Raw genomic sequence first — 13,814 nt, forward strand, 5'->3', positions numbered from 1 at the left:
CCATCTACTAATTCTAAAATACTTAAGATTCTGGAAGTTTTTTTTTTTTTTTTTTTTTTTTTTTTTTTTTTTTTTTTTTTTTTTTTTTTTCGTAAACGATGATTTTTTTGGCTTTTTAATTAAGTAACGAAAAAGAAAGTATAAAAAGCATGGAAAACTAAGCTTCAACATGCTATAAGTTATAAATCAAAAACAATTATCTTAAGGCATTAAATACTAAAAGTCTCCATTTCAGAGAAAATGAATAAAGTTGCTAACTATACTTTTACTAAAACGAAATTGTATTAGTATGAATATTCAAACTAACAACTGTTCTTCGTCTTCAAGCAATGAAAGCGATCAGAAAATGGTAGAAACAAGTACTTCTATGCATCATGACAACCAAATGATCATAACCCAGGACGTGGTTTATCGCCATGTAAATACAATCAAAGCTTATTCTGTCAAACAAGAAGAATGGAAAGCAAATATCAATTATTGCTTATTCAAAATATAAATTAAAAGCTAATATTTTAAGTACTAAGGAGACTAATCTATTTTAAATGTAGATCTGGTGCAGAGAACAATGTTTTGAGGATGGGTATATTGTATCCAATAAAAAACTTAGCTTCGTTTTAATGGAGTACTGGAAATGATATCCAGGAAGACATAGCTGGTCCTAATTTTCTCAAATTGCTTGCGCATTTGTATATTGTTTTGCTACAGGTAAAAATATAACTATGAACATATCTATTTGAAATATTTAAATCTTTATTTTCTTTTGCAAATACAGGATTCTGTGCTTTTGAAGAAAAAGTGTCCTCAGTACTATCTTTGGAGTTGCGAAATATTTCAAACTGAATTATATAAAAAATTTGAAGTAGAAGTGCTTGGATCACTTGAAGAAAAAGAAGCACTCTTATCAAATCGACAAGCTCAGTTTGCTATGCCTGAACCAGTTTCAATTCTTCAAGCTGGTTTTATTGTTATTAATTTATAATTACTCTCCATGAAAGCAGCGAACGCAGCAGAATTCAAAAGAATAAACCAAAATTTCGGTGATTTCTTTGCGCTAGGGAACTCTCATTTTAATTCTTCGGCAAATTCTGGAGCATCGTTTCCTGCAATTTTGACTGAGTCGACTCCTACTGGATAATCACAACCGGTCGAATCTGAGGAAACGGAGGTATTATACAAGATAAATAGAGCAATTGCCTCGATTACTGATGTCTGAAGTGAGTATAGTGAAGGTTTAAGAGGAAACCCACCCATTCAATCTTTGGAAGAAAAGTACGGCACAGCTTGGAGGAAGGAGAGAAAAGATTCTAGTTTCTTCAGTAAAAGAAAAACACCGAGGACGAGAGCATATCATTTGAAGAAGCTGCAAGAAGGCTTGAGAAGAGAAGAGCGCAATTCAATATTTCTTTAGTTAAACACGAACAATAAAATTATAGTTTTATTTTTACAAATGTGTTTGATGTAGCAACAGTTATTATTTGAAATGTGAAGTCTGATGATACATAAAAAGACCATGATCGTAAATAGTATCTGTGAGCTTTTTTGACTGATCTTACTATGAAGCTTTTCTGCAGAGAATCTATATATACAAACAATCTTCTACTTGTCATGCGCCAAGTTGCTTGCTAGATAATTATTAATACTCACTAATTAAGAAGGGGTATTGATGTCTTGTTTAGAGTTACTTTTCTCACACATCTGTCTAATTTAATACTGTAGTAATGTTTGTAGTTATTTGTTTTTTTTATGTTAAAAATACTTAAAAAATGGTGGAAAATCCGAAATTTTCCAAGCTGAATAAATTACGCGTAATGTCTTTAACGATTTCTTTTCTTCTCCCAATTATGCTTTATTTCAGCGCATCCCTCTACAATTTGTAAAGCTAATTAATAAAAACAAATAGATTATTCTAGGTACGAAAAAAAAATACTGCAAATATGATTCATTTCACAATACTGTCGTAATGCAATATACTTCATTGATTAGATGATAATTAATAACAAGTTTATATTTGACTTATGGGTCTCTTCATTATCTAGAATTAAGGATTAAAAGGAGGCTTATTTCATTCTGTTGCCTATTTTATTCGCTTATACATATGTATTAAAGTTTTAAGAAGTTAAAGTATCGCATTACTAACTTTATAATAATTCCTTTCATCCTTCTGTGTCACTGTAAACTTTATAAAAAAATAAAAAAAGGATCAAGGTATGTTGATAGCTGGAAAAAAGCTATCAGATAAAGAAATTTTCTTCTTTCTTGGAGCTTCACTTCGACTGGTGAAGCTGAGGGAATCAACAGTTGCACCGTTTCTTCCACCATTTCTTTGGTCATCCATACTAGTTCTAGACACGAACATATTTCGACCAAGAATAACAGGCGTTCACAAGAGCACATATATATATATATTTTGATGATATGAGATAAGTAAATAGCTGGTATATCTATGATGATGAGTTTGGCGTCAAGCCCCTTTTATAATAGAAAAATTAATTATTTTTTCTTACAGAATTCTCAACCAACCATCAGTAATCAGCAATGGAAACCTGAAAGAGCGGCTTGCATTTGGATTGCCTCGGAGAATCATAGTAGCCAGATTTTTTTTAGCAATTTGGAACCTTCAACTGAGCTTCATAGATGTATTTACATTTTTTTCATTACTTTTTGCAGCCTCCAAGATCCCAATTTCGTATGAATCAAATTTAAAAAGGCATGTTTGGTCTTTTTGCCTGTTTTTTTTGTTTCTATCAATAATCATAGCAGAGAAGATTCTTCGTTTTTTATTAGCTTGTATCGAAGAAGACTCATAACCAACATCTCTAAACACAAAGAATTTTGTTTTCGTTATTTGATTTGTTAAAGTTTGCCATAAAAAATTACTATCTTGCTTTTATCATTGAAAAGTCAAGAGCAGTAGCAATCAGCTTCCAAAAGCGGCTTTGGGGATTGCTTTCATTGTGATTTCTTTTATCAAAAAATTTGGGCATTATTAAGTCCAGGTCTTCTATTATCGATTTTCCCAACCAATATAATCCAGACTCTTTTAGGGTTATAGTAGACTCCTGTGATGGTCTCGTGCATTCTCTCAACTTCCTAAGTTGTGCATCAGTATAAAAAAAAACTTTTCATTAAAAAAATTGATTGATTTACTTCTTGAAAAACGATACAGTTGAAATAATCTCATAGGTTATCTGGAATAACCGTTAATTCCTTTCATTTGTAGTTCTGGACTTCTTCCAATCCAAGTAAATGACAGGAACTTTCGAAAATATAATAGCTTATTAGACAGTCTGTAGAGAGAAAAAATTGCATCGATGCTTACTGTTCAAATTCGCTTCTCTTTGCAAGTTAAGCAATACCTTTTGTTCTCTTTCGAGTATTTTCTGTAAGTACGTCTTCTTTTTCCTGTTGAACAAGGTAGTAATTCACTAGCATGCTCATTTTTTTTATATAGCCTGTTTCTCAGAAGGCTTTAGGTTGATGTATTGATCATAATTCGTAACGTTTTCTAGTGGATAGGTTTCATCGTTGACCTCCATTTCGGTAATCACAACTTCTTCACACTCTCACAAAATTTTCAAGACCGGCTTTATATATAAAAATATTCATAAGAAAATAGCTGAACAAAGTAAAAAGAAGTAATAACGAAAGGATATTACTAAATGGCTAACTTACATGCTGAATTTATCTAAAGGGACTTGTATTTTTTGGTTGATTGCCTCAGGAAAATAAGTGATCGTACTTTTTTAATTCAGCCAATTTTTTCAAAAGTTTGACGAATAATTTCTGACAAGAGCGTGAATTTTTAATTACTGTTATATAAACCAAGACCTATAAATTGAACGTTTTTATTTAAAAGTGACTCAATTATCATCTAATTGAATTTAATGCAAAAAGTTATTTTATATTAGAAAATAAACAATATATATATATGGAGCCTTGAACAAAAAACTGTTGTTTGATTCTTTGTTTCAGGCCACCTTACCTTATTTAAGCATATTTTTGAATTAAACTTAACTGAGATAGAAAATTGGAGGAAATGTCTCACAAACAACCAAATGTAGTAATAAAATAAACGAGGTCTTTTTTTTCTTAGTTTCCGCCTTTTCTTTCACTGTTAAACTATATTTTATACTTTTATATTTCAAAAAAAAAAAAGAAAAAGAAAAAGAAAAAATAGCTACTCCAATTAGAAACAGTGATAACAATAGCACAATACATTTAACGCTTTTTTCTTATTGAAAAAAAAATCACATACACAAAAAATGTCCTCACCAAGCAGTTCAACTGGACTTCACAGATCACTCTCAAGTCATCTACAAAGACTTCATATGCGTTCATCAGAAAGTGCTCCAGATATATTCTCCGAGAAAGAACTGAGTTAGTGATAGCACATGTATAAAAACCATTAAATTTTATTAACAAAAAGTAATAGGTCGTAGTAGTAATAGAATAGAAAACGGTGAACCTACAAGTCCACTTAACAACAAATCAAGTTCATTTCTATCAAGAACACTGTCTTCAAAACGTGATCGATCTAATTCAGTAAACAGTAAAGGCCATCGAAAAAGATCACCTTCACCACCACTTCCTACACATCAAAGCCTCCAAATGAAGTATAATTCAAAAAGTGAAGATTCTTCTCAATTTCCCTTTAAAGATCTACCAAGTGGAGCACTTGGAAAGCCAAGAGATAGAAGCACTTTTAAAGGTGTATTTGATAAATTTGTTGGTAGCTTTAATGGTAAAGTTTGTATATTTTACAAAAGTGAAAAGAGAGGGACACCTAATATTTTGATCATTTAGACTTGCTAAATAAAGACAAGCAACCGGGTGAACAAGAAAAGGAAATGGAAATATCGGGCCCCTATAACGCAAAACATGTTACACATGTTGGTTTTGATGCTAGTACAGGTGAATTCACTGGTCTACCTCAAGAATGGCAAACATTATTACAATATAGTGGTATCTCTAAACGTGAACAATATCAAAATCCACAGGTAAGCTTGCTATCAGAAAACAGTATTTTGTTGTAACAATAATGGATCGTAGGCGGTGCTGGATGCTATAGGATTTTATAAAGAAAATATAGAACATAGTGAATCTGTATATCACAAAATGGAAAGAGCACATGCAGCTAATGATCGTTCGGATATGATGCAAGAATTAGACTATAACGATCATGTTAATGAACAAATTATTCCTATATTACCTGAGTATAAAGTAACTAATAACACAAGCCAGAATTCAGGATATTAACAAATTTGTATATAGAAACCAAGTTCAAGTGAGAGATTAAAAGACGAGCAGTGTAAAGAAAACATGTTTGCTTTTGTACAACGCTCATTGACTTTTTTCTCTTTATAGTATATCAGCAACAATTGTATCAAAGACAGCTTCAATTACAGCAACTTAAACAACAAGAAAGGTTAATGTCAAAACCTACCAACACCGCTCACAGTTCCCATGCTGCAAGAGACTATGACATTAAAAGAAAATTAAGTGCCAAGCAACGTGAAAGAAGAGAAGAAAACAAACCAGCACAATCACCATTAACAGGTTCTCCTGGTACTGTCAAACAACGCGTAAAGGAAAAGAAACATACAATGAAGGATACAGAAGTGATTGCGAAATTAAGGACGATTTGTGTTGAAGCTGATCCTACATTAATTTATAAGAGCATGAAAAAGATTGGTCAAGGGTAAAAACTCTACAACGCGTGCATACCACAAAATATTGACTAATAGTATTTAGCGCTTCTGGTGGTGTTTATATTGCTTATACCGAAGGAAGTGATTACCCTGTAGCTATCAAACAAATGAATCTCGAGCAACAACCTAAGAAGGAACTTATCATCAACGAAATTTTGGTCATGAAAGAATCAAGACATAAGAATATAGTCAACTTTATTGATTCTTATTTATGGCGAGGTGATTTATGGGTGGTTATGGAGTACATGGAAGGCGGTTCACTTACAGACGTTGTTACCAATAATATGATGATGGAAGGACAAATTGCCGCTGTGTGTTTTGAAGTTTTGGAAGGGCTTCAACACTTACACTCAAAAGGCGTCATTCATCGTGATATAAAGAGTGATAATATCTTGTTGAGTTTATACGGTGATATCAAATTAAGTAAGTGAATATATTGAATGTGATCTCTAGAGCTGAATGATTAATTAAACTTTTTGTAGCTGACTTTGGCTTTTGTGCTCAATTGAATGAAATGCAATCAAAACGTACAACCATGGTAGGAACTCCCTATTGGATGGCTCCAGAGGTCGTCACTAGAAAGGAATATGGACCCAAAGTCGATATTTGGTCACTCGGTATCATGGCTATTGAAATGGTCGAAGGTGAACCGCCCTATTTAAACGAAAACCCTCTTCGTGCTCTTTACTTGATTGCAAACAACGGTACACCTAAACTTCAAAATCCTGAAGCTCTTTCACCTGTCTTTAGAGACTTTTTAGCTAAATGTTTAGAAGTCGAGGTAGATCGTAGACCTTCAGCATCAGAGATGTTACAGCATCCTTTCTTAAAGTTAGCCGATCCTCTTCCTTCACTTGCCCCGCTTATCAGAGCAGCTCGTGATGCAGCAAGAAGAGACGATTAAACGTGCATTTATACAAACACAAACACACATTTTATAATATATTTATATATACTTGCCCCTTCAACGAAAAAATAAAAAACACAGTTGCTAGTAAATAAATGATAGCATTAATTCACTTTTTTAACTTTATACGTATATTCTTCAAACGCGTCAAATACATCAAATTTATCAGACAATTGTCCAATTGCAAGATTTTCTTATTCTGTTAAGTATATCCTCATACACAAAAAAAAATATTCTGTTACGTATAAATCCTATTTTTGACTTATGGATTGACTTTTATATAAAACTATTGATCATTTTGAGAGAGGTGTTTATTAGCTCAAACAGTGAACCCAATGAAAGCATATGATTTATGAAAAGATACTTAACAAAGAATTCACCGTGCTTTGTATATACAATAAGACAAAAATGAGCATACGACTCTATTGGTGTAATAGTAAAATAAAAAAAGGGACGCTAATGTGCATTTTAAAAAATATTACGGTAGAATACAATTATTATATTAGAAAGCGTAAAGCACAAGTCTTATCATAGGCATAAGAGAGACAGATTGTTATTACTCTGTTATGTTTATTTGAGATTCATGCACAAATTAATTCTTCTGAATCTATCTTGTAACAAGTCTTAAGCCAGGGGAGGTGCATACAAGTCACTTTTATTTTCCGCTAAAAAAGGTCTTTGGAACATACAAATTTTGACTAAAGTCATTTGTACAAAAGAAAAAGCAAGAATGACGGAAAATGACGAACAGCTTCAAACCAACACTTATATTTGGAGCCAAAGCAATGACCAAGTAACCATTACGTTTTTGGTTCCAGATTCTTCAAAAGCCAAAGATTTAGACATCACAATCGAAAGACAATATCTTAAAGCTGGTTTGAAGGGCCAAGAGCCTGTCTTTCAAGTAAGAAAAAAAAATATTACTGCACATATATGTTATAAACTAAAAGGTTGAATATAGGCTAAATTGTTTCAACCCATAAACCATTTTGAATCATTATGGCAACTGGAGAAAAACTCAATGTCGCTTTTCTCTTCTTTGACTGCTTCACCCAGTTTATCGATAGCTTCTTCTTATGCCTTCATGTCTTCACCTAACCACTCACCTAATTCTTCAGTTATATTACCTGAGGCAGCTGGTACTGGATTATCAGAAATGTCAGATTTGCTTGCACAAACAGGTACCTTGGGTTCGTCTTCACCAACCATGTCTGAAACGGAGGATATATCTCAACCAGCTTCACCTACTTTATTAAACACACCTCCTTCGGTGTCAACTCCACCTCATATGCAAAAGACAAAATATAGAGTGTTGACGATTCATTTAGAAAAGGAAGATGATACAATGGAGTGGGTTGTACCTGTTTCGGGTGCACATAATAAATCAAATACACTTGACATCACATCATCTTATTTATTGGCTCAATGGTTTGAGGTTCGAATGGGTGACTTGGTGGTAAGAAAAAGAGCAGGAAGGGAGAGAAAGATGATTGACTGACTGTGATGTATGTAGAGAGCACTTGAATATTATCTTTCTGCCGCTGAGAGAGGACATACAGCTTCCATGTTAAAAGTTGCAGCTTTATACGAGGTAAAGAAAAATAATGATAAAGAGAAGGTTACTGATTCTTTCTGCATACAGACAGATAAGACGACAACCACTGCTAAAACTGTACCAGAGAAAGATAGCAAAAAGGCATTCAAATGGTACAAGAAGGCTGCAGACTGTTTAGAAAGAGACTTTGGGACAAACATCAGTAGTGGACCAGATCCTTTAGCTTGTTATATTATTGGAACGACTTATGGAAGTGGATTACCAGAGGCAGAGATTGAAAAGAATTATCAGAGTGCACTCTATTATTACAACCGCTGTATGACAATTACAGCACCTAGAATTGATGTGGACTTTTCAATATTAGAACAAGACCATATACCAAAGTCCAAATTGCGTAACCATGCGCCTCATACGCGTGATGAAAGATATTTCTGTAGCTCGGCCTTCCAGACGGGCTTGATTTACCTTTATGGTTCTCACCCAGAAGGGCAATCTGTTCACTCTAACACAGTAGTTGAACCAGATCCAGATTTGGCTATTCGTTACTGGAAGGAAGCCTCCTTACTTGGTCATGCACAAGCATGTTTCAACATTGGTATCTTGTACGCGAATGGGATGGGTGTCGGTCAAGATCTTTGGTTAGCTGGCAAATGGTTTGGTAGAGCTATCAAATTGGATACGGCAGGTACATTGGTGGTCCCTGAAGGAGTCAAGGTTGTAGATTGGGACGCTGTGAAAGGACAAGAAAGACAAGAAACAAAACTGACTGATAAAAAGACAAGAAAGAAAAGAGTCAAGAAGCAAAAGAAATCAAATGATAGCCACACAAACGACAATGATGTTGTTGGTGCCATTGTTGCACTTGGTGCTGTAGTTGCAGTCGCTGGTGTGGCTTGGTTTTTATTTATGAGAGGAAGAAAAAATTAATAAAACATGTATAATTAATGATCCCCTTTTTATTATAAAAGTAGATGCTTTTCTTTTTACAATAAGGATATAAAACCTTGAGAAATAAACAAATATAAAATGATGCCCAATCAAAGATCATCACCATGGTGATAAAATGTAATTCAACGTGTCTGATTGGATAAAAACAATGTTAAACAAAACTAACAATTCATATAAATCATCCCAAATTAATCTTTTTTAACTGAATCTATTTCAAATATAAACCAAAAAGAAATGGAATGCAGTCAAAGAATAAAGGTAGATTTTATGAATAAAAAGCAAAAATAGTAAAATCAAGTTTGACGATCGCATGTATAGATTTATTTTCAAAATAGGATAAATGAGTTTAAATAAAACTACAAAATAGAATACCAATCAAAGAAAATAAAGTGCTGCATAAAATAACCAATGAATACGTTAATGTGACCGTCCAATAAATCTCACGCCATATTAAATAAATCCTTTTTGCTTTTTAGATAAACACTTTTTCTTCTTTCAAAGTTATTCAACTTGTTATATGATTAACATCAACATCATTTAAAAAAGATAAACAAAAAGCTCACAAAAGAAATCAAATCTTATATGTCCTCAAGTTGATGTGACACGAAGAAAATGAGGAGAGAAAAGCTCTACTGTTTCTTTTGTATTTAAACTGCGCAAATGCACAATATAAAAAATAACCTGTTTTTATAATCACTTTTTTTTTTTCCTCTCTTTTGTTATCACCACTTTTTACTTTTTTTTTTTTGAAGAAAAAAAAAATGCGAAATTTTTCAGCCGGTTCTATAAACACGACACCACCCAATGTAATATTAGCTCTTACTCCAGAGCCCGATAATAGTGATTTATATTCAGTAAGTAATAGTTCAAGTCCGACTACTTCAGAAGAATCACCAGCAGCCAGTACCTTTAATGAAAAGATTAGATGGTCTTGTCATAAAGACATATTAAAAGCAAAATCAAATTATTTCAAATCCATCTTTAATAGTCAATTTCAAGAAGCAGAAGCCTCTATTGTCTTTTTACCACACGGCATATTTAGTGCTTCTGTATTAGATGCTGTACTTTATTACATGTATACTAATTCGTTGTCTATTGAAGATGACGAAGATATCAATAACCTAGAATTATTACAATCTCTCTATCTTGCGGCAGATTATCTCGGAATGGAAAGCTTGTGTACTACAATTGAGCAACATATCACAATTCATTTGACACACGGTTTCAATTGTTATTGTGAGAATTGTACCATGATCGTCCCCCTTCTCTTGTCCTTCACTGGTCCTAATCAGCAGGATGATCCTAGGTTAAGCAAAATGACTCGGGCTATTTTAAAATTGCTCATTCAAGATCCAGAAAGATCACTCCCCACATTTTGGTCAAGTCGTTCGATGGTGATCTTGCTTACTCAAAATCCAGAAATAGATTCATCCTTACATGATTATTTGGAAAATGGCTTACTTGGCCATGTGAACAAGCACAATGCCATCGAATCCTTATATGGTTGTTTTCTTGCAGAAAAGCAAATTAACAAGAATCGTCAAGAGTTTCAAACTGATCTTCTTGAAATGACACTAAAGAAAGTAGTAGAGGCTGGGTCAAGTCTGTTGGCAGATGACTTCATTTTCTATTGTACAAAGTATCCAAAATTACTCTCTTGTGTAGATGGTGTTACCTATTCTTTTGATTTCTTAAACTATGTCATATCTATCGTGATTGACCATCAAATGAATGAAACAAATGCATGTTCTCTTTATAAAGGAATCATGAAACACCTGATGTGCAGAGATACAGTACAACATACCCCATTAGTGAAAGCAATGCTTCAATCTGCAAAAAATCGAATTCTTCAATATATTAGTACAAATATAGTAGCAGTAAAAAAGTTAAATTTAATTGATAAAAACATAATTGACTTGCTTGCTCACGGTAAAATAGACATACATTCTTCAACAATCTAGACTAACAAGAGCCTTTCTTATTTGTATAGACCTTTCAGTGGCACCTAGTGCGTTAACTGACCAAGAAGACTTAAAGCGTAAGCAAAGCAATATTACAAATATACCTGAAAGCAAGAAAAAATCACGTCAACATTTACTTGATTGGAATATTAAATTGATACGTGCACGTTTTTCATGCTTCTTTTTTAATCAACATTTCAAAGTTGGACAAAGAGTTCAATTGTTGAATAGACCAGTTATGACCACAGGCACAATTGCATTTGCGGGTAAAATAGGCATGAAAGAGGACAATAAGAAACAAACCGAGTACAGATTAGGTATTCAATTAGACAGAACAGGTAAAAAAAAATCATTTATTCACTGAGAGAATCTAATACAGCATGTATTTAGTTGGTACGAACGATGGTTCTATAAATGGCAAAAGATATTTTACTACTACTTCGAATCGTGGTGTATTTGTTAAACCTTCCGATGTTATCTTATTATAGTTAACAAGCTAATATGCACATATTTATATATTTATACCTGTATCCCTTTCTCCTTTTAAAGTCTGTAATCTTCTTTTTCTGCACATAAATTAATCCTTATTAAAATTGACATTAAATATCTAATGTATATATTATTGAAATAGAGAGGACAATATATACAGTCTATATTTTATAATTTCTATATGTTTATTGAATATTTATAAACTATATTTATGGATCTACAAATCCACCATCTTGTCAATTTGCTTACCAAAGTTTATATCTTTGTATCGACCAACCAATGTTTGTGGTAACATTTGGATACTTTCAGCGATACTTTCATGATACTTAATTTGATCGTTTTGAAACCATCCTGTTGTTTTCCGAAATTTTCTTTCATTTTAGGACTTCTACTTACAATAAATCCACAGGCTTCAAAATCTTTGGCTATTATTCGAAAGAGAGTATGAACAGGTTCTGGCTTTTCACAATTGCCTTTGGACATCATGTCGCAACAAACACTTCTGGAAAATGGGTTTGTATTTTTAGAGACACTTTCAAGCGCCTTGCAGCAGACATTATCAAAATAAATAGCAAAGCCATTAGGACATAAATTAGGTAAGACTACTGCAGGATCATTAGCCTTGTAATTAAAGGCAGCATCAAAGCTAATTTCTTTGAAGTACATCGCTTTTTTTTTCAGATCCAGCAGAACCAACAACGTACAAACCCAGAGCTTTGCCGGTTTAACCAACCAATTGTCCAATAGTATCAAATGCTGCAGAGGAATAGAGTGATTCATCCTTTTTGGGTTTTCCAAATTTCATTAAACTCACCAATTTTTGTGAGATGAGAAAAAACCATGTGCTGAGGTAGAAGCATACAGCTTACCCAATAACAGCAGTCAAATTAAGCATTCCAAGTTTATTAGCATAGTTATTAAGAGAAAGCCCAGAAGTTTTATCTTCGTTCCTGGCTTCCAAGTAAGAGATACATTGCTCAAGCTTAATGGTGTATTGTTCAAATGGAAGAATGCCATTAACGAGTTCGCCTACTTTGAATTTACCACTATTTACCTTGGTCACTTTACCTATAGCACGACATTTATAGGTTTACTAAGCGAGAAAGGGGACATAGAAGATTTTTATTGTCGTCATGTATATGTTCGCGCATGTAGGAATCGATAAATATTCATCGCATCTCGATCAAGATACTGCTCTACGGAATATCAGCATTCAGATCAATTTCAAATGCTTGGATATTTATGTGCTCATCAGCTTCAAGTAAAGCAGTAGGAATTTTGACGAAAGTGACTTGAGCGTTTGAGACCATAATGGTTTTATATAATGAGAAAAATATATTTTCTTACACTAAAAAATTTTTACATCAATTTCATATCTCAACAATCCAAAAGTCATTACGTTTTTTGAGTGTTATAAATTATTATAAAGTTTGACTTGGGTGATGCACTTCAAAATTTTTATTTTGGACATAAAAATTAGTGTGTCAATCAAAAAACGATATACCCTACTCTTACAGCTTTATTTATACCGGTTTTATAATAACACCTCATTATTTCTTCCGGTCTCTATTGTATACACCCTATATATTTACGTTTTTCCCATGCTATGAAAATGGTTCTGATACGTGTTATGATACAAAAATTTACTCTTGTATCATAAAATAAGTCTCCCATGTCCTAAGGCTATTGTAAGTGAAATTACAACTTGGAAATACACAGGAGTTCTATTCATATAGATAGTCTTGTGAGTCGTACCAGACACTTCTCATCTACTTTATTATCATATAATTGTTTTCGCTTGCTTGAATTGATCATCCTAGTCTTTAACCTTCAACTATCAGTTGGTGATAGATCATTTGGTCAATAAATTGTTAGAAGCTAAGTTACTTACGTTGGTTAATTAATATGCATTGGTGCTAAAATACTTTGATGTGTTTTTTAATCAAACGAAGGATTAGAATAAACAATTATGTACACAAAGCTCTTTATTACTTTGAGTTCCTTTTTTTTAGCATTTTGCTATTCATATTTACTTTCAAAGTGTATCAAAACTACTAGTGCTAATGAAATGAAGACAGAAGATACGCTTATAGGCTTCTTATTCATGCTATTGGTTTCAGATAATTACAAAATAAAAGAATTCATCGTATTGTCCTTTATATATTTCTAAATAGATACGTTTTTTCGGGCTTGTTGACAAAGGAAGGATTCAGAAGAGGAATCGGAGTTTTTATCAAGGACAGGCT

General features: G+C 32.9%; 5 protein-coding genes across 5 annotated transcripts; 4 read left to right on the forward strand and 1 right to left on the reverse strand.

Moving 5' to 3' along the window:
• Positions 1-346: 346 nt before the first annotated feature.
• On the forward strand, positions 347-979 carry RO3G_06591 (uncharacterized protein; the record flags this gene model as incomplete). Its single annotated transcript, XM_067661181.1, has 4 exons — positions 347-418; positions 549-580; positions 624-705; positions 773-979. The coding sequence occupies 4 exons, from the start codon at positions 347-349 to the stop codon at positions 977-979; spliced, it is 393 nt and encodes a 130-aa protein (XP_067517282.1).
• A 3,283-nt stretch (positions 980-4,262) lies between these two features.
• RO3G_06592 (Pak2 protein) lies at positions 4,263-6,612 on the forward strand (the record flags this gene model as incomplete). Its single annotated transcript, XM_067661182.1, has 8 exons — positions 4,263-4,377; positions 4,433-4,741; positions 4,804-4,997; positions 5,050-5,220; positions 5,272-5,308; positions 5,365-5,698; positions 5,752-6,131; positions 6,191-6,612. 8 exons carry the CDS (start codon positions 4,263-4,265, stop codon positions 6,610-6,612), a joined length of 1,962 nt encoding a protein of 653 aa, XP_067517283.1.
• Positions 6,613-7,691: 1,079 nt separating this feature from the next.
• Positions 7,692-7,871, forward strand: RO3G_06593 (uncharacterized protein; the record flags this gene model as incomplete). Its single annotated transcript, XM_067661183.1, has 1 exon — positions 7,692-7,871. One exon carries the CDS (start codon positions 7,692-7,694, stop codon positions 7,869-7,871), a length of 180 nt encoding a protein of 59 aa, XP_067517284.1.
• A 2,008-nt stretch (positions 7,872-9,879) lies between these two features.
• RO3G_06594 (uncharacterized protein) lies at positions 9,880-11,567 on the forward strand (the record flags this gene model as incomplete). Its single annotated transcript, XM_067661184.1, has 4 exons — positions 9,880-11,047; positions 11,109-11,156; positions 11,283-11,417; positions 11,470-11,567. The coding sequence occupies 4 exons, from the start codon at positions 9,880-9,882 to the stop codon at positions 11,565-11,567; spliced, it is 1,449 nt and encodes a 482-aa protein (XP_067517285.1).
• A 750-nt stretch (positions 11,568-12,317) lies between these two features.
• RO3G_06595 (uncharacterized protein) lies at positions 12,318-12,878 on the reverse strand (the record flags this gene model as incomplete). The annotated part of the gene is made up of 3 exons (XM_067661185.1): positions 12,318-12,324; positions 12,438-12,614; positions 12,769-12,878. 3 exons carry the CDS (start codon positions 12,876-12,878, stop codon positions 12,318-12,320), a joined length of 294 nt encoding a protein of 97 aa, XP_067517286.1.
• Positions 12,879-13,814: the final 936 nt, after the last annotated feature.

The sequence above is a fragment of the Rhizopus delemar genome, genomic scaffold (assembly GCF_000149305.1).
Source record: "Rhizopus delemar RA 99-880 supercont3.4 genomic scaffold, whole genome shotgun sequence".
In the NCBI taxonomy this organism is placed as follows: Eukaryota; Fungi; Mucoromycota; class Mucoromycetes; order Mucorales; family Rhizopodaceae; genus Rhizopus; species Rhizopus delemar.